Source organism: Elephas maximus, chromosome 9 (assembly GCF_024166365.1).
Source record: "Elephas maximus indicus isolate mEleMax1 chromosome 9, mEleMax1 primary haplotype, whole genome shotgun sequence".
NCBI lineage: Eukaryota > Metazoa > Chordata > Mammalia > Proboscidea > Elephantidae > Elephas > Elephas maximus.
The window spans coordinates 50,043,560-50,062,028 of record NC_064827.1 but is presented as its reverse complement, the minus strand read 5'-3'; the positions used below and the strand labels follow the sequence as shown (position 1 = coordinate 50,062,028).

The 18,469-nt window shown below is 37.1% G+C and overlaps 1 protein-coding gene across 4 annotated transcripts in view; it reads right to left on the bottom strand.

The window, feature by feature from the left end:
- The window catches only part of INVS (inversin), a 167,964-nt gene that overhangs the window by 72,394 nt on the left and 77,101 nt on the right, over nt 1–18,469 (bottom strand). For all 4 annotated transcript variants that reach the window (XR_007518681.1, XM_049896047.1, XM_049896049.1 and 1 more), the window contains exons 4-6: nt 8,970–9,143; nt 5,022–5,189; nt 2,273–2,453 (exon numbers count right to left, since the gene is read on the bottom strand). Coding sequence is in view for 3 of the 4 variants with exons in the window: in XM_049896047.1 (XP_049752004.1) it covers nt 2,273–2,453; nt 5,022–5,189; nt 8,970–9,143 (523 nt within the window). In the remaining variant the exon portion in view is untranslated. The remainder of the gene's footprint in view (nt 1–2,272; nt 2,454–5,021; nt 5,190–8,969; nt 9,144–18,469) is intronic.

Below are 18,469 nucleotides of genomic sequence, written 5' to 3'. Positions count from 1 at the left end.
AATCCCAGAAAACAAGCGGGCAGGAATGATGAGATGGTAGTAGGGACAGTACTCTGCAATGCGTTCTGGAGGACATGGCCCCCACGAGTGAAGGACTGTACAAAAGATCAAAGAATTAAAAAAAAAACCAGTAATGGTATATAATGAAAACTTGAATTTTACACACTCTATCACTTCAGCAAGAGCGCTTGTGGTGCAGTGGTTAAGTGCTCAGCTGCTAACCAAAAGGTTGGCAGTTTGAACCCACCAGTCACTCCACAGGAGAGATGTGGCAGTCTGCTTCCATAAAGCTTTACGGCCTTGGAAAACCTTTGGGACAGTTCTACTGTCCTATAGGGTCGCTATGAGCTGGAATCAACTTGATTATAACAGGATTTTTTGGTTTTTATTGCTTCAGTACATCGGGGAACCAGACGATGAAGAAAATGCCACATTAGCAGAGCAAGGACACACTGTGAAAACCAGGCAGAAAAAAGGAACTTGAGTGGGAGTTAGCTAATCTACCTGCTCTCCAGCTGTGATTTGGGATGGAGTTCTCCATATTACAAATGGATAAAAGTACTATCAAAAGCAGTCTTTGCCAGATAGTTAATATAAACACGTCTCATTTTGTTTGAGGAATAAAGAGAAAAATTCGGTAAAGGCTACATGAAAACGTACTATTGGACAAGGCAAATGAAACAGCACCAGAAAGACGAAGAGGAAAAGCATACCTCTGAAAATGATCTAGAGAAAGGTCCAGAAGAAAATTTCAGGGAACTGGCATCCTCAACTTAGTGTAAAAAGAGATCGCCTTGATTAAAGAGAAATAAAATGTCCTAAGAAGATAACAGGCTGAAATGAAAGGGTAATGGAAGGTGGTGAAAGTGAAATAAGATGAGACAAAATAAATATGGATAAGAGAAATCTAAATTACAATCTACATGGCAGGCAGAAAGAAAGCAGAATTTATAGAACAAAAAGTCAATTTAGTGATGTGGAGACAAATTTGAGAAGCTCTCCCAGAACACAAAGGAAAAGGAAAAAGGAATGAAGGTGTGTACTGCAATGAAGTCTAAATAATAATTATGAATTTGATTATAAAACTGAATGCAAATGTGAAAATCATTTTCAAAAGAGACAATGTATAACTTAAAACTAAGACCAATAATAATTGAGCAAAGTCTCAGATCATATTGCTATTCTTGTTAGTTGCCATCCAGTTGATTCTAATTCATGGCAACCCCTGTGCACACAGTAGAGTAGAACTACTCCAGAGGGTTTTCAAAGCAGTGATCTTTCTGAAGTAGATCACCAGGCCTGTCTTCTGAGGAGCCTCTGGGTGGGTTCAAACCTCCAACCTTTCTGCTAGTAGTGGAGTGCTTAACTGTTTGAGCCACTCAGGGACTCCTAGATTATATTAACAAACAGTAAAGGGGTGACAAGTAAAAGTGTGCTAAATTCCTTCCCTTAAGTAGGTAGCAATCAACAGGTTCAGTTCGCTCTTGACTCTGACTCAGGTTTAGGAAAGTTTTTGATAAATTTAAAACTAGACACTAATAGAATTTAAACACCCTTTTCAACCTAAAATAATTTAAAGCAACAAACAACAAACATAGTCCATATACCAAGAGGCAGAAAACAAAGGAAAACGGGAAAAACAAACAAAAAATTAAGAAAAAATTGAAAACACAAATAATCCGCAGAGAACAGAATAGCAAAAAGAGAGAGAGACCAAATTATGTATAACAGTGCCTGTAATATTAATGGGTAAAACTCCCACACTGAAAGAGAGAGACTCTCAGCTGGGCCCTTCCCCTAAAGAAAATCAAGGCACCTACAGACACCTACAATCATCTACAAAAGTGACCCCCAAAAAGGGTAAGTAAGATGCAGACAGGAAAATACGAGGAAAAAGAAATCAAATATCATGATATTAGCATAAATAGAAATTTAAAATCCCATCTTCCAAAAAATAAAGGCACTGAATGTGAAAAGATGATTATCTTACATTTACATTTGGTTAATGAGTATGCACTGATTTTATAATAAAAATTAAAAGTTAAGGCACGATGGTGAAATTAAAATGAGTATATAATAGAGGATAAATTTATATTACTAAAATTTAAACATATAATAGAGGGATTTAGGTATAAAGTAATTCCACATATCAATTAGAAATTAAAGCAATTAAATAGGAGGTAGGAGGCAAGAGGGGAAGGGAAAGCAGAGAAACTTTCCTATACTCACACATTTCCTCCTACTGTTGATCCTTGACTGACATTCAACTCACCTAGTAAAGCTGCCCAGTGAAGTGGGGTTCTAAATAAGTTATCATAAGACGTTATATTGCAGCTTTCATAGGAGGTCAAGACATCAACCACTGTCACATTCCCATCGGCGACTGCAAAGTGAAGAGGTGTTCGACCCTCATAGTCTTGCCAGTTCAGTAAAGACTCCGTAGGAGCAGCATCCTATTTTTAAGGAACCAGAGACACAAATGGATCCTCAATAAATCACATTTGACAAAAGTATAAACTAAGCAATTTTCTAAATAAAACTTCTACATTCTTTCTCCGTACAAGTAAAAAATGAAAAATGTAATCACTAAAATAAAGACCCAATGGTTAGGATAAATAACGGATTTGAATCAGCTGAAGAAAGAATTAGTAAACTGAAAGACAGGTCTAAAGTAATTACTCAGAATGTAGCAGAGAGAAACAAGGAGATGGAAATATAAAAGAGAAATTAAGGGGCATGGAGGATAAAATGCATAATTGGAGACCCCAAAGGAGAGAGCAGAAAGAATGAGGGAGAAGGCAAGAGATGATAGTTACACATTTTCCAGAACTGAGATCTGATAATCGGAATGTATAACAAACAGGATTAAAAAAAACCACACACACATACCTAGACATACTGTAGTAAAACTGTAGAATGCCAAACAAAGAGAAGAGTTTTAAAGTAGCCAGAGAGAAAAGGCATATGATCTATAAAGGGCTAACAATTAGACTCCTCAAGAGCAACAAAGAAAGCAGCATGTTTTTCAAGAGCAGGGTTGAAATACAGGTATTTTTACCAATGAAAAACAGAGTTTACCGTCAATAGGTATACTCTAAAGGAAGTTCTAAGGAATATACTTCAGGAGGTAAGATAATAACTCTAGAAGAAAAATTTGAGATTCAAGAAGGAATGCAAAGTAGAGAAATTAGTTAACATGTAAGTAAAAATAATCATTCTATAAACAAATTAATATTTTGAAATTCTAATTTGTATGTTAAAAAGTAAATAGAACTAAATATTCCACATAAGTTGGAAATTGGGAAGGAGTGATAAGAAAACTTCAACAAATCTGATATATATTAAGAAGCTATAAGAGAGTTTAGAAGTTGCTTAGATATACAATCAACGCACATAAATATCAACTGCATTTCTACACACCTACAGTAACCAGTTAAATATATACTCTAACCCCACTGCCGTCAAGTCGATTCTGACCCATAGCGACCCTATAGACAGAGCAGAACTGCCCCACAGGGTTTCCCAGGCTGTATATCTTTACGGAAGCAGACTGCCACATCTTACCCCCCTGGAGCGGCTGATTGGTTTGAACCACTGATCTTTCGGTTAGCAGCTGAGCGCTCAACCACCGCACCACCAAGGCTCCTAAATATATACCCTAGATATGTTAAAAAATGTTTGAAGTGATTGTAATAGCAAAAAAATGGCAACAGTCTAAATGTTCATCAATAACAGAATGAATAACGTGTGATTTATTCATAAACTGGAATGCTATGTAACTGTGAAAATTAACATATTACAGCTGTACATAGCAACACAGATAAAATCATCAGCATAATGTTAAACAAGAAAAGTAAGCTGCAAAAAATATATATACCATATAATTCCGTTTACATAAAGTACAAAACCTTAAAGACTAAAAAATATACTGGATTAAGGATACAAGCATATGCGGTAAAACTATAAAAAAATCAGTGGAATGATAAACACAGAATTGAAGATGGTGGTTATTATGGATTGAATTGTGTCTCCCAAAAATATGTGTCAACTCAGTTAGTGCATAATTCTCAGTATTGTGTCATTTGTCCACCATTTTGTTATCTGATGTGATTTTCCTATGTGTTGTTAACCCCACCTCTATGATGTTAATGAGGTGGGATTAGTGGCAGTTATATTAATGAGGCAAGGCTCAATCTACAAGATTAGGTTCTATTTTAAGTCAACCTCTTTTGAGATATGAAAGAGAGAAGCAAGCAGAGAAACAGGGGGACCTTATACCACCAAGAAACAAGAGCCAGGAGAATAGTGCGTGCTTTGGACCCAGGGTCCCTGCACTGAGAAGCTCCTCAACCAGGAAAGATTGATGGCAATGACTTTACCCCAGGGTCGACAGATGGGGAAAGCCTTTCCCTGGAGCTGGCACCTGGAATTTGAACTTCTAGCTTCCTAGACGGTGAGAAAATAAGCTTCTGTTTGTTAAAGCCATCTACTTGCAGTATTTCGGTTATAGCAACACTAGATGACTAAGACAGTGGTTGCCTCTTAGACAAGAGGAACAGAATAGTATTGGGAGGTACCACACTTAGGGGACTTCGAAGGTGATGGTACTTTAACTCGGTGGTGAGTACACGAGTATTTGTTGTTTCCTTATTCTTTATATCTTATATGTACTTTACAAATATTCACTTGTATCTACTGACCATCTAATAAAAATAAGTATAAAATAAAGCCAGGGAATGATAATTTAAATTCAGGATAGTAATTGATGGAAGACAGGAATGGGTGTGGCAGAGAGGGAGACAGTGCATTTGAAAATTATCACATAAAAAATTTCCATGAGGTCTTAAATAGTGGTATTAAAAATGTTCTGTTTCTTGGGTAATAGGTTACACGTTTGTTGTATTCCTTTGCTTCATAATTTGCACGTATGTCATACATATGTTTTCATATATATTGGATATTTCATAATAAAAGTATTTTTTTAAAAGGTCATATAGGTATAACGGCACCATTGTACTCACCAGGATGCATCTCACTGTATGAACAGCGCTTGGATCTTTGTGATTGGCTGCCCAGTGAAGTGGAATCTTGCCTTCAACATCAGGAATTCCAATGTTGGAATCATGCTTGATAAGCAGCTTTACATGCTCAGGGTTATTGTAGTAGGCACTCCAATGCAGAGCTGTTTGCTGCAAAATTGAGAAGTGCTCAAAAAATAACAATGACAACAGTAACAACTAACATTTCCTAAACTCTGGATTATAGGACAACCACTGTTATAAGTTTTATATATTCTTTCTCTGTAGTAATCATGACATCTCTGGGAGATAAGTAATCTTAATTTGCATGTAATTGCTGAGGAAACTGAGGCACAAAGAAGAAAAGTAACCTGCCCAAGGACATAAAGGTAGTAAGTGGCCAAATTAAGATTTTAATCCAAGCAGTCTGACTCCAGGATCTGACTTCTTAATCATGACAAGTATTTAGGTCATCAGGTAATAATAAGTGATAATACTGAGAAAAAGAAAAGCAGTCCCATAATTTAAAAATAAGCGATGAGCATACCTGGTTATCATCAAGCACCTTAAGAATTTGATAGAATGTTTTGAATTTTATATCTATAAAAAAGATGAGGATCTGGAGTCCATTCCCTTGTATCAAAAGGTAAATTTAAATTTAACCATAATTTTACAGGATAGCTTGTTAGACCTGGCAACTGATGAAAAGATACATTTTGAATATATAATAGCACTTGCTTTATTTTAAAGTTAAAAATGAACATCCTGAACTTGTTGAAATTGTTTTAAAATCTCTTGTTCCATTCTCACCAATATACCTCTATAAGGCTGGTTACCATAATAGCAGAGTTATTAAGAAAAAAATAAACTGTCTAGATATACATTATCCTTCAAGCCAATCTAGAATTAGGTAATTTAATAAGCAGGAAGCAAACTCATTTTTCACATTAAAAACTTAAAATATTGATATATGTGGTATTCATTCAAAGGGTGCCTATAGGCATTTTATACAAAGATTCACTATTTAACTCATTACTTTTTTTTTTTTCACAAAAAATTTTATACACAAATTGTTCTGTGATTAGTTGCAATCCCTGCAATGTGTCAGCACTCTCCCCCTTTCCCTTTCTACCCTGGGTTCTCAGTGTCCATTCATTCAGTTTTCCTGTCCCTTCCTGCTTTCTTGTCTTTGCTTTCAGGCAGGTGTTGTCCATTTGGTCTCCCATACTTTGATTGATCTAAGAAGTACATTCGTCATGTGCATTATTGTCCAATCCTTGGCTGAAAGGTGGACTTCAGGAGTGGCTTCAGTTCTGAGTTAGCAGGGTGTCAGGGACCATAGTCTTTGAGGTTCCTCCAGTCTCTGTCAGACCAGTAAGTCTGGTCTTTTTGTTGTGAACTTGAACTTTGTTCTACATTTTTTTCCCGCTCTGCTCGGGACCCTCTATTGTAATTCCTGTCAGTGCAGTCGGTGGTGGTAGCCCAGCTCCATCTAATTCTTTTGGGCTCAGGCTGGTGAAGGCTGTGGTTCATTTGGTCCATTAGTCCTCTGGACTAATATTTTCCTTGTGTCTTTGGTTTTCTTCATTGTCCTTTGGTCTGAATGTGTTGGGACCGATAGATGGATCTTAGAGGACTGCTCACAAGCTTTTAAGACCCCAGACGCTACTCACCACAGTAGGATGTAAAAGATTTTCTTTATGAACTATGTTATGTCAATTGACCTAGATGTTGCCCAACAACTCATTTTTTTTTTTTGTTTATTTACAACTGCAGAACAAAAAAAGTCACAAGTAAAATAGCAATTATCAATTGTATATAAGCACATTTTCTAGAAACAACATGTACAGTTTCTGTTATTGTTCTGATTAAATTTACTGAAATTCATTTTATGTCTGTTAAATTTAATAGTAAAAAGCTTGGGCTTGTATTTCCTGTATCTTTGTTTTTTATTTTATTTTCTAGTAATTTATTCTTAATATGTTATAAAATTATTGTTCTGCAACAGATCGGACGTTAAAAAAACAAACAAAAAACGGGTCCTTCAACACAGATATTTTGAGAAGCACTGCTCTAGGCTTTGTGTCTCTCTCTTTCTCTTCTCTGCCTCTGAGCTCAATCAGTTCCTTGAACTTTCCAGCTTAAAGCAGTATTGTCCTCAATATCTACAGCCCAACCTGCACCTCTTTTATGGTGTTCACACTCCATCTTGAATTATAGCTATTTATACATTTTCTTTATCTTTTCTATTAGACTCTTGTCAGCACATACATACGTAGTTCTCATCACTATTTCACTTCCCAAACACACTTTAAAATGGGTTGGCAAACTACAGCCCACAAGTCACATTTGGCACGTGACTTGTTTTTGTAAAATTTTACTGGAATACAGCCATGCTCATTTATTTATACATTGCCTATGGCTGCTTCCACCCTACAACAGCAGAGTTGATTAGCTGGTTAACTGTGACACAGACTACGTGGCCCGCAAAGCCTAAACTATTTAAAAAAATACTTAATATCTGGTCCTTTACAGGAAAAGTTTCCTGACCTTTCATTCTAAAAGAAGATGTGCAATGCATTCACAAAGAAAAATATAGCATTTTGAGTTTTCCAAACTGAAAACCAGAGGTGTCCACCCGAAAAATAATCAGCCAGCACCCAGGCCTGTAGCAAATTCGTGTAGGTGATTCAAAACTGCTTTTGAATAGAAAGAAAAATAAAACCTCTATTGGTTAAGGGAGAGGTTCCTATGGGCCCTGATCTTTAAGCTCCCTCCCATTCTCTATGTTCTCTAATGGGGAATAGTGAACAGCTCGGCCTTCTTCCCCTTCCTGTACTTCAATTTTCAAATAATTATAGTCACTGAACGCACCAACTATAGGATCTTTTTCAGGCCCTGTCCTTGACCGCTGGGATCCTCTTGCTGTACAGGTGACTAAGTCAGTGGTGTGCATGTGGGGGGGGGCATGAGGATGGTGGCTAGGGGGTTGTGGAGATAAATGTGGAGGATTCAGCATAAATTCAGTTTGCCCAACAGCTCTGTTGAGCTCTTGGGCTCAATTGTAACTGGGCTTCAACTCTATTGCTGAGACTTCGTTTCTGCTTTTTCTTAAGCTCTGATGACTGCATCTCTGCTTTGTTCCCTATGATAAAAGTGCCTGGTAGAAAGGAAGGGGATTGTTGCACTTGTCTACAGACCACACCCCCACCGTACTCCTCTTGTAAAGAATGAAATGATCAGAGCATCAACCAAAACAAAGACCAGTATGAACAATATATTAAAATTCAAGAGCAGAGAATAGATCCTAGCAACAAATGCTAGAGCAAATGTCAGAACTAAAGTGAAACTAATAATGTTTTAGCTAACAGTATGCACTCGGCATTTGTTAAATACTTAGTTTATTATCTCATTTAATCTTTAATGATCTTATTATCCCGTTTCTGCGTATGAGAAAATTGAGTAATATACCCAAGGACACTGAATTAGTAGGTGGTAGCTTCTGGACTGAAACCCAAGGAGTTTGATGCCAAAGCCCAGGCCACTAAGCCACTATGTACGTAGTACATTGCCTTGGGCATTTGGCCACTACGAGCCTAACAGTCTATAGTAACTATCACAATTACCTACCAAATATTGGGTCTTGGAGTCAGAAGATCTGGGTTTGAATTTTGGTTCTGCCTTTTAGACCTTGGGTAAAAACTTAATCTTCCTGAGCTTCAGTTTCCCCATCCGCAAAAAAGGAGATGAAACTACCTACCACGCATAGTTATGAGAATAAAATGACGGAATTTAAATGAAATACCTTCCTGGAGTATAGTAGCCTTGGAATTGCTTTACCATGTGTATGGGTGGTAATTTAGGCCTTTTCCTTGAGGTTTCACATTATAAAGGGAAGCAAATAAAATTTGCTTTCTGTTCTCATTTGCCTTTGACTTGACAATGTATTACCTTGTTTTTATCCTGTGTATCCACTTCTCCTGGTGCCATAAACTTCAGCAGAAGTGCCAAACACTTGGGGCTCTTGTGTCGGGTAGTCAAGTGCAAAGGAGTCATCTCTTCTAGATCCTTTTGCATCCAGTTTGCTCTGCGTGTGAGTAAGAGCTTCATGAAACGATAATTTCCCTAAATAAAACCCAAGAGATGGTAAGAAGAAATTTAGTTTGGGGCAAAAAAAAAAAAAATCTTAAAACGTTTTAAGTATTTTAATTATTCTGCTGGAGTAATAATATTCAGAGAAATTAAAAAAAGGAAGGATACTTACAATTTCAGTAGTTGTCATTTTTAGTTTTTCATGTTTCCTTCCAACCGTTTTCTATATACATGTAGTTTATATAGTGTATAATAATATATAGTGTACAATATTTCATTGTGTTAAAGCAACAGGCTTTATTTAACCATTCTATTAATGGTAAGTATTTAGAATGTTTACAATATTTTCCTTTTATAGAAAATACAGCAGTGTATATCTTTTTTCCACATAGTTTTTCCTTTTTTGATTTTTTCATAAGAATAAATTATCAGGGACCAAACTACCGAATCAAAGGAGATTGAACATTTCACAGTTTCGGATGTACTTTCCAAATTGCTATATAGTAGCAGGAATGTGTGAATGTATTACTTCCAACAATTCTGACCAATATAACCAAAACCAAACTCACTGCCATCGAGTCAATTCCAACTCAGAGAGAGCCTACAGGACAGAGCAGAACTGCCCCACAGGGTTTCCAAGGCTATAAATCTTTACGGAAGCAGACTGCCACATCTTTCTCCTGTGGAATGGCTGGTGGGTTGAAACTGTCAACTTTTTGGTTAGCAGCCGAGTGCTTAACAACCATGCCATCAGAGCTCCTTCCCCTGACCACTATAGCACCTATTATTTATATAGTTCAAAGTATAACAACTCTGTGAAACAAGCAGAGATTTTTAATCCCTGTTTAAAGATGAAGCCCTGGTAGTTCAGTGGTTAAGAACTTGGCTGCTAACCAAAAGGTTGCCAGTTTGAATCCACCAGCTCTCCCTGGGAAACCCTATGAGGCAGTTCTACTCTGTCCTGTAGGGTCACTATGAGTCGGAATCAACTTGACAGCAATGGGTTTTGCTTTGTTTTTTTACTGGTGAGGGAACTGAGATTCAAAAGAGTCAAATGTTTTGTTCACAGTCATCTGGTCAGTAAGGAGTATATGATTAGCTTTTTGTTCTTGTTTTTAGGAGAGCTATTTACAAAAAAAAAAAAATTCTTTTTTTTATTTACAGGTACAACTAAAGTAGAAGCAGCTAATTCAAAGTTTGGATCCCATGCTCATGTGGTCACCTAACCACCAACCCAGAAGTCGCTGTAAGCCCATCCACTTGTAGGCAATATTCTCCATTATCACTTAAACCATCTGAACTGGTAGAACTGACCCATCAGGAGAAAGCGGCTTAGCTACCAGGGATAAAGGAATACAGTATTGGGGATCCAGGCCAACTGTATATAATATATCCATGTAATATGGGAGCTTTGAAATAAAACAAAACTCCCTTAAAAATCGTTCTTTTGAGCTCTTTCCTGAGATCTAGTTCCAAATTTCCAATTCTGGTTAGAGCCTTCCGTATGCTTGGTACCACAAATATTTCAGAGTCAACATAGGAAGTAGTATGTAAGAACGTGACTAAGGCCATGCCTAATATTTATCTTTCTTTATTCAAAGCACAGTGGCAGGCAGGGTTATCTGTCTGTTCCATCTTCTGAGACTCTCTCCACTCTTAACCTTGCTGGAAATGGGGACTTTTAGCATTATAATGGCATTGATGTTCCACTATGAGAGACTATCAATATTAGCAAGAAAGACATTGCTAATTCTTTGTGAAGAACATGAGGCTCTAATACAAAGGGGACTAGCTAAAGCAACAAAGAGGGTGCAGAGGATGTATAAGACTTGCCTGCTTGCCCACAGGGGCAGAGATAGGATTCAGTTGAGCTCAAGGGTTGGGGCAGAGATAAGAAAGAATAAGACTAGGAAAGAGGGATCCATAGGAGTGTTCATATTAGATGGGCAGACTTGGCATGGACTGAAAAAAAACTAATGGGTACTGTAAAGAAATATTTTGCACCATTTTCCAGATTACTGATTATCAATAAAATAGATTCTTTCTAGTAACAGACCAACCTGTTTGCTTTTCTGGAGGTAGAGGAGATACAGTGAAATAATTTATCCTGCCTCCTTCTAATTCTCTTCATTTATTCACTCATTTAACATATATTTATTAAGCATCTACTACGTGTTGATTGGAAACCCTGGTGGGGCAGTGTGGTTAAGAGCTACAGCAACTAACCAAAAGGTAGGCAGTTCAGATTCACGAGGCGCTCCTTGGAAACCCTACAGGGCAGTTCTACTCTGTCCTGTAGGGTTGTTATGTGTCAGAATCAACTGGACGGCAACAGGTTTGGTTTTTTTGGTTTACGTGTTTATTAGATACTGAAGATCCTTTGGTGAATGAAATTAACAGGTTTTTGTCCTCATACAGCTCACAGTCTAGGTGAGGAAGACAAATATTGTACAAGTATACTGACCACTACAAATAAATGCAATGGAGTTATATAATAGGAGGGCGTAATCTAATCTGGAAACCCTGGTGGCTTAGTGGTTAAATGCTATGACTGCTAACCTAAAAAGGTCGGCAGTTCAAATCCGCCAGGTGCTCCTTGGAAACTCTATGGGGCAGTTCTACTCTGCCCTATAGGGTCGCTATGAAGTCGGAATGGACCTGACGGCAATGGGTTTGGTTGTTTTTTTTGGGGGGGGGAATCTAATCTAGGAGGATTAAGGGAAGACTTCCTAGAGGAGGTTTCATTTAAACTAAAACCCAAAAGATGAGTAGCAGTCAGGGGAAGAGTGGGGGAAGAGGATTATGGATAAAAGGAGCAGCATAAGCAAAGCCTACGAGGTGAGAAAAATCATGGGAAGTTAAAGGACTTAAAAAAAAAAGCCACTGCGGCGATACTGTAGGGAGTGTAGGGAGAGAGTGAAAGAAGATCAAGCTGAAGATATAGGTAGGGGCCAAATAAAATTTTGATTCTCCCTCTTCTTTGCCTCTCTTCCTCAATATCCATTCAATAACCAAGTGCTATACAATCTACCTTCATGAACTCTGATATGCATCTACTCCATTCCATTCCCACTGTCATGGCTCCTGGTTCAGGACCTCTTTAACTCTCATCTGAACTGTTGAACCTGAACAATTATTGCTAAAGTCACTTAACTGGCCTCCTCGCCTCCGATTATTCCCTCCCTGTAAGCCATCCTCCATAGAATCTCCCATACAGCCAAAAGAATGACCTTCTGAAGGTACACCTAAAATTGTTATTTCCTCTTTAATTAAAAAAAAAAAAATGAAGAAGTCAGTGGATACCCATTACCTCTAGGATAAAATCCAAACATGTTCATCTAGAATTCAAGTTCCTACTTCAAAAAGACAAAGGTATCTTTCTGTTTTATTCGTCTTTTCAATCAGTTTTTGCTTTTGTTCCACTCTACTGTTTCTTTATTTTCTACTTTATATGTTTTTATTCTTCGTTATTTCCTTCTTTGTACTTCTAACTTCTAGAGCAATGCTTAGTCCATTAATTTTCAGTTTTTCTCTTTTATTCCTAATTTATTCAGTTGTATCCCACAATTTTTAATATACACAGTTTTCATGGTAGGTCAGTTCAAAATATCTTATTTCCATTTTTATTTCTCCTTTGACCCATGCAATATCCAATACCACGTTTCAAAAATTCTAAACATGGATCTTCTGGTATATTTTAAATTGATTTTTAATTTTCAACATTGAGGTCAGAAAACAGTCTGTATGACAAATTCTTGTGCATTTGTTAAGATTAGCTTTAAAGTATAGAAATTGGTCAATTTTTATAAATATTCCATGCGTGCTTGAAATGAATGTATATTTTCTAATTATTGGGAGCAGTATTATTTATACGGTCTGTAAGTTTGTTTAGTTGTCTTAGTTATCTAGTGCTGCTACAACAGAAATACCACAAGTAGATGGCTTTAACAAAAAGAAATTTATTCTTTCACAGTCTAGTAGGCTACAAATCCAAATTCAGGACATCAGCTCCAGGTGAAGCCTTTCTCTCTCTTCTGGCTCCTGGAAGGACCTTGTCAACAATCTTCCCCTAGCTGAGAAGCTTCTCAGGTGCAGGGATCCCAGGGTCCAAGGGTCGTGCTCTGCTCCTGGTACTGCTTTCTTGGTGGGATGAGGTCCCCCTGTCTCTCTGCTCACTTCTCTCTTTTATACCTCAGAAGAGATTGGCTTAAGACACTATCTAATCTTGTAGATCTCATCAATATAACTGCCACTAACCTATCTCATTAACATCATAGTGACAGTATTTACAACACAGAGAGAAATCACATCAGATGACAAAATGGTAGATAATCATACAATACTGGGGATCATGACCTAGCCAAGTTGACAGATATTTTGGGGGGACACAATTCAATCCATGACACTACCATAATTAAAGTCTCACTAATTTTTAATCTACTCTATTAATCTCTGAGAGAGGCACATTAATAAATCATAATGACACATATATTTGTCCACGTTTCCTTGTAGTTCTGTCAACTGTTTGGATATAAGTATATCATTGTGGCAAACATTGTTAATTGGCTAAAAGACCATATCCAATTCCCTTCCTCCCTTGCTGCTTCTCACTGATAAAAAGGGACAGACACAGCTGGTATAGCCCTTCTTCCTTCTTTCTGCCTGGAAGGTAGATTTGATAGCTATCCTGTGACCAGGAGGCAACAAGCATGAAAGAAAGCTGAAAGCATCTTGGTATACTTAGTCCTGACATTATCATGTGGAACAAAAATGCTTTTAATTTTACCCTCACTCTTCGGTCACAGCTTAAGTTGACAATTATTTTCCCTCTGCACTGTCTTTTGGTTTCTACTGATGCTGCCTATTTACTTATGGAAACTCAAAAATGGACTAATCAGAAATTTCTAGCTTCTCTTTGCTGACTACATCCAGACTCATTAATTTCCTCTTAGTTCCTAAGCACTTTCCCATCTCAGAGCTTTTGTTCAAGTTGCTCCTTGGGCCTTGAAAACTCTCCCACAGCTCTTTCCCTAACTGGCTAACTCTGTGTCCTTCAAGTCTCAGCTCAATTGTTTCCTGTCAGAGAGGCTTTCTTTGACCACCTTACCTAAGTAGAACTTATTTTGTTAATCTTTATCCTAGTACCGTTTCATTTCCTTTATAGTACTTCTCTTCATTTGTAGCCACATATATTTTTCTTTGTTTTCCCTTACTGTGATCTCTCTCATACATTGTACATGCCATGAAGGCAGGGACTATATTTTCTTGATCATTGTGCTTGGCATAGTTCCTGGAACAAAACAGGTTCTTAATAAGTATTACTTGAAGGACTAAGTGAATAAGAAGAAATGAAATATCTTCTACAGGTTTTTGTTTTTCTTTAAAAATTCTTTTTAAAGTTTGTGATATTAGATCATAACAGTTAAGGGTCTTAATTTTCATATCTGGTACTTGATTACTTTTACTTATTAATGCTTCATTTATCTGAGCTTCATTCACAGTATATCATTTATCTGGATTATTCTTTTTGTCCAATGCCAGCTCTTGAGAAGGAAGGTGCTAAAATTTCCTCAAGAGGGCACTCTGCTCCAAATCTCTTGCCATCTTTTCTTTGAAAAAAGAGAAAGTGCCCAGGAAAAACAAATCTATGTGGCAGTTCATACCAAAAAATAAGGTTTGACCTTTCTGAGCATAACATTTCAAATATTGCAGAATAATTCATCATGACCTTTTAAAGATGTTCAATCAGACAATCATTTTGATTCTGAGATTAGAGGAAAAGGGAAGGAGAAGAAGTGTTGTTGGGTGGGTAGCTAATAAGTTATAGACACAATGCTTGGCATACTTACATTTTACATTATTCTGGGGACTACCTACACAAAATCTGGTACATCTTAATAATAATATTTACTCATTCATTTATTCAACAAACATTCTTGGGCCTTGTTATGAAGCAGGCAATAGTAAAATATCTGCAGTTCATTTTACTTATTACTAAACTCTTTGACTTCAATTTCATCTTTGCTTCCTAAAGAAGCATCAAAGAAACTTTTTTTACAGATTACATAAACTATTGATCTGTGCCTCTATTTCCTCAAGTGTAAAATGGGGATAATAATAGTACCTGGGATTATTACACATATGAAAAAGATAGTATTTGTAATTAGAACAGTACCCAAAGTAAATGCTCAGTAACTGATTCCTAGTATTATTATGAACAGTTTTCCAGTGTGGAGAAGGCAACAGAACATAGATGGTCAAGCGAGACCCAAAACGGCCCACGTTAGTGGGCATGTACATAGAAAGAGTTAAAAGAGTTGACTATAGGCAGTGTACACAGTTCAGCTAGCAATTAAGGAGAGATCCAAGGTTAGGGACAGGTAAAAGTAAAAATAGTTGTAATGCTGTAAAGTATGGTTTTTCTGATTTTTTTTTTTTTACATTGAGAAATGTGGGAAATGATATAGGACCAACAAGGGCACATCCAATAGGAATTTAGCTGGAACCCTGGGGTGTTTATAGCTATGTGATCACACCAGCTTCTACTACGCCAAAGGACAGAGATCCATCAGATATTATCTATGAAGGCTGGGTCTGGAAACAATATTATCCACTTGGACCAAAGTCAACCTCCTTCACCTCATGGAAATATGTATAATAGCACAAACAAATGTAAGGTAGGCATTCTGTTATATTTCATTCTAAATTCTAATCATATTATATACCAAAAGATACATTACTTAAAATTGAGATGCAAATAATAAAAACATAATTTGTTATTATTAATTCTAATGATATCTATATAATTATATATTTATAAACTCTTAAGGCATTTGCTATATTAATTTTGAAAGAGAATCACTATCCCTAGGAAGTATATAGGACACAGATATTAATAAAACTTTTCTGTAATGGCTGCAGACACAAACGAGTCTTGGAAATACTACAAATAGTATTGGGAAAGGCAATCTGCCATGAGCCCTGAGCATTCCTGCATGTTCTTACTGGTATGCCAAGAATGCAAAGCCTTCAGTGCTCTTTACCGTGGCCATTTCTCAGGGTTGGGTTTGCACAGAGCAATCTTGAGGGATAAGGTAATGTCCCCTCCAGGACAAAGGGCTGGCTTACTTCAAACACAAAAAACTCAAACCCACTGTTAAGTTGATTCCAACTCATAGTGACCCTATAAGACAGAGTTGAGCTGCCCCATAGGGTTTCCAAAGCTGTAAATATTTACAGAAGACTGCCACATCTTTCTTCACAAGAGCAGCTGATGGGTTCAAATTACTGACCTTTTGATTTGCAGCTGAGTGCTTTAACCATTGTGCCACCAGGTCTCCTTCCTGGCTTATTATTTTTTAAAAGCTGAAAATTCCCCCAAATTCAGCATTATTCAGATGTCATGCAAACCCACTGTGTGCACAGTGTCCATCTGGGCCCTCTGTATCACCTCCAAGGTTCTTGGGGGCAAGGGGAACTGGTGCAAACATGCAGGTGTTCATGCTATTTGCTAGGCCATCAGTAATTAAATTTTCTTTTTTTTTGTCTCTGACGGGAATTTCACGTCTTTTGCCAGCATCTACCGGCCAGATTAATCACAGTAGCTGATGCAGTAGCATACTCATGTCAAGAACATGTAGGAAAGAGGGATGGTTTGTTGGGAGAGGCAATCTACCAGGGGCTCTGTGCCTCCCTGCATATTTAACTGGCTATGCTAAGAATACAACGTCTTGACTGCTCTTTATGGAGGCCATTTCTCAGGGTAATGTTCTCCACAGTGATAAAGAACATGCTTGCTTACTGCTTACTATGAAAGCAATAGATTTCCAGAGTTTAGTGTTCCTCAGCTATGACAGAATCCCATTGCATGTAAGGTTTCCATCTGGCCCTTCTGCTTCTCCCCTGTGGTTCTTGGAGGCAAGGGAAACTGATGCAAACATACAGGTGCTCCTGCTTCTTGCTGGGTTGTGAGTAATAAAGTCCTTTATCTCTGAATCTGGAGTCTCGTGTCTACTGTCATCATCCAATGATAAAAGGCTAACTTCTTATTTTGTATGTAGCTTAAATCAAATCACAGACCTACATAAAATCTATAATTGTGATATGAAATGCAGTATAAGAAGAAATACGATTAGAGAGGTGGGCAGGAGCTAGATAACGGAGAGTCTATCATACAAGCAATGGAGAGCCAATGAAGAATTTAAGAAGGCAATAACATGATTGGATCTGTGGTTTTTTTTTTAAATCACTCTGGAGACTATGGGAAAGATTAACTTGAGGGGAACAAATCTTTGGGCAGGGAGATCAGTTAGTAGGTTACCATAGCAATCCAGATTTAACGCTGAGAGTTAAATGGCAATAAGGGGAGAGATTAGAGAAATATATAAGAGGATTCCTGAGTGGGTATGAGATGGAAGGTGATGCCAACAATTGCAAAGATAGAAGAAAAAATATGGTTAGAAATAAAGACTTTTTGAGTTCTATTTCTTAACTTGTGGATTGAGATGTCTGAGGAAAATCTATGTAGAAATATCTAGCAAAAAAAGAAAAAAAAGGATATATGTGGATCTGAAGCTTAAAGGACATGGCTAGGTTCAAAATACAGGTTTATGAGTCATCTCTATTAATAGTTCCCTAAATTGTTTTCTCCAAAGACAGCAATTTTCTTGCATAAATGAAAGAACACAAAACTGAAAATCCAAGCCCCTCCATTCTACCTGAAACCTAAACGTAATTTAAATATCCACATAAAGGGCTCAGTACAATGCAATCTGGTATCGTTTTTTACCTAGACTATGAGACATCACCACTATATCCATACGGAGTATGAATGGGTTGGAAAGCATGGGTTCTTCCTCTACCTGGATCATTGTCTTGCCTCAACTGATTTAGTCATCTGGCTGTACTCTAGTTTTAGGTCTTTTATTTGAAGTGAATCTTCATAATTGCTGGTATCAGACAGGAAAGCAAAGAGTTATAAAAGCCCAAGTTTTTGAAAGACAAATCCACTGAGCTATAGAAATGAAATCTGCAATACTTTTGCCAGTTGTAGATATTTTACCTCTTTTCTTATACTTACGATTGTCAAGCCTAAATGTTTTTTGTTCTATAGATTAAATTTCAAATTACTCAACAACTTTGATGGTAACTACATCACTAACTTGACATATTAAGCAAATCTTTAGAAGGCTTTAAAAAAAGCTATTTGACAATTCTCTAAGCAAAGGCTAAGAATGGTGCTTCAAAGACAGAATAGGAGTTTTATTTGTTATTTTCCAAGTTTAAGATGTTCATCCATCTGGCAGAGGAGCTAGACAATACATCAGCCAAGAACATCTCTCTGGCTTGAAACAGATTCT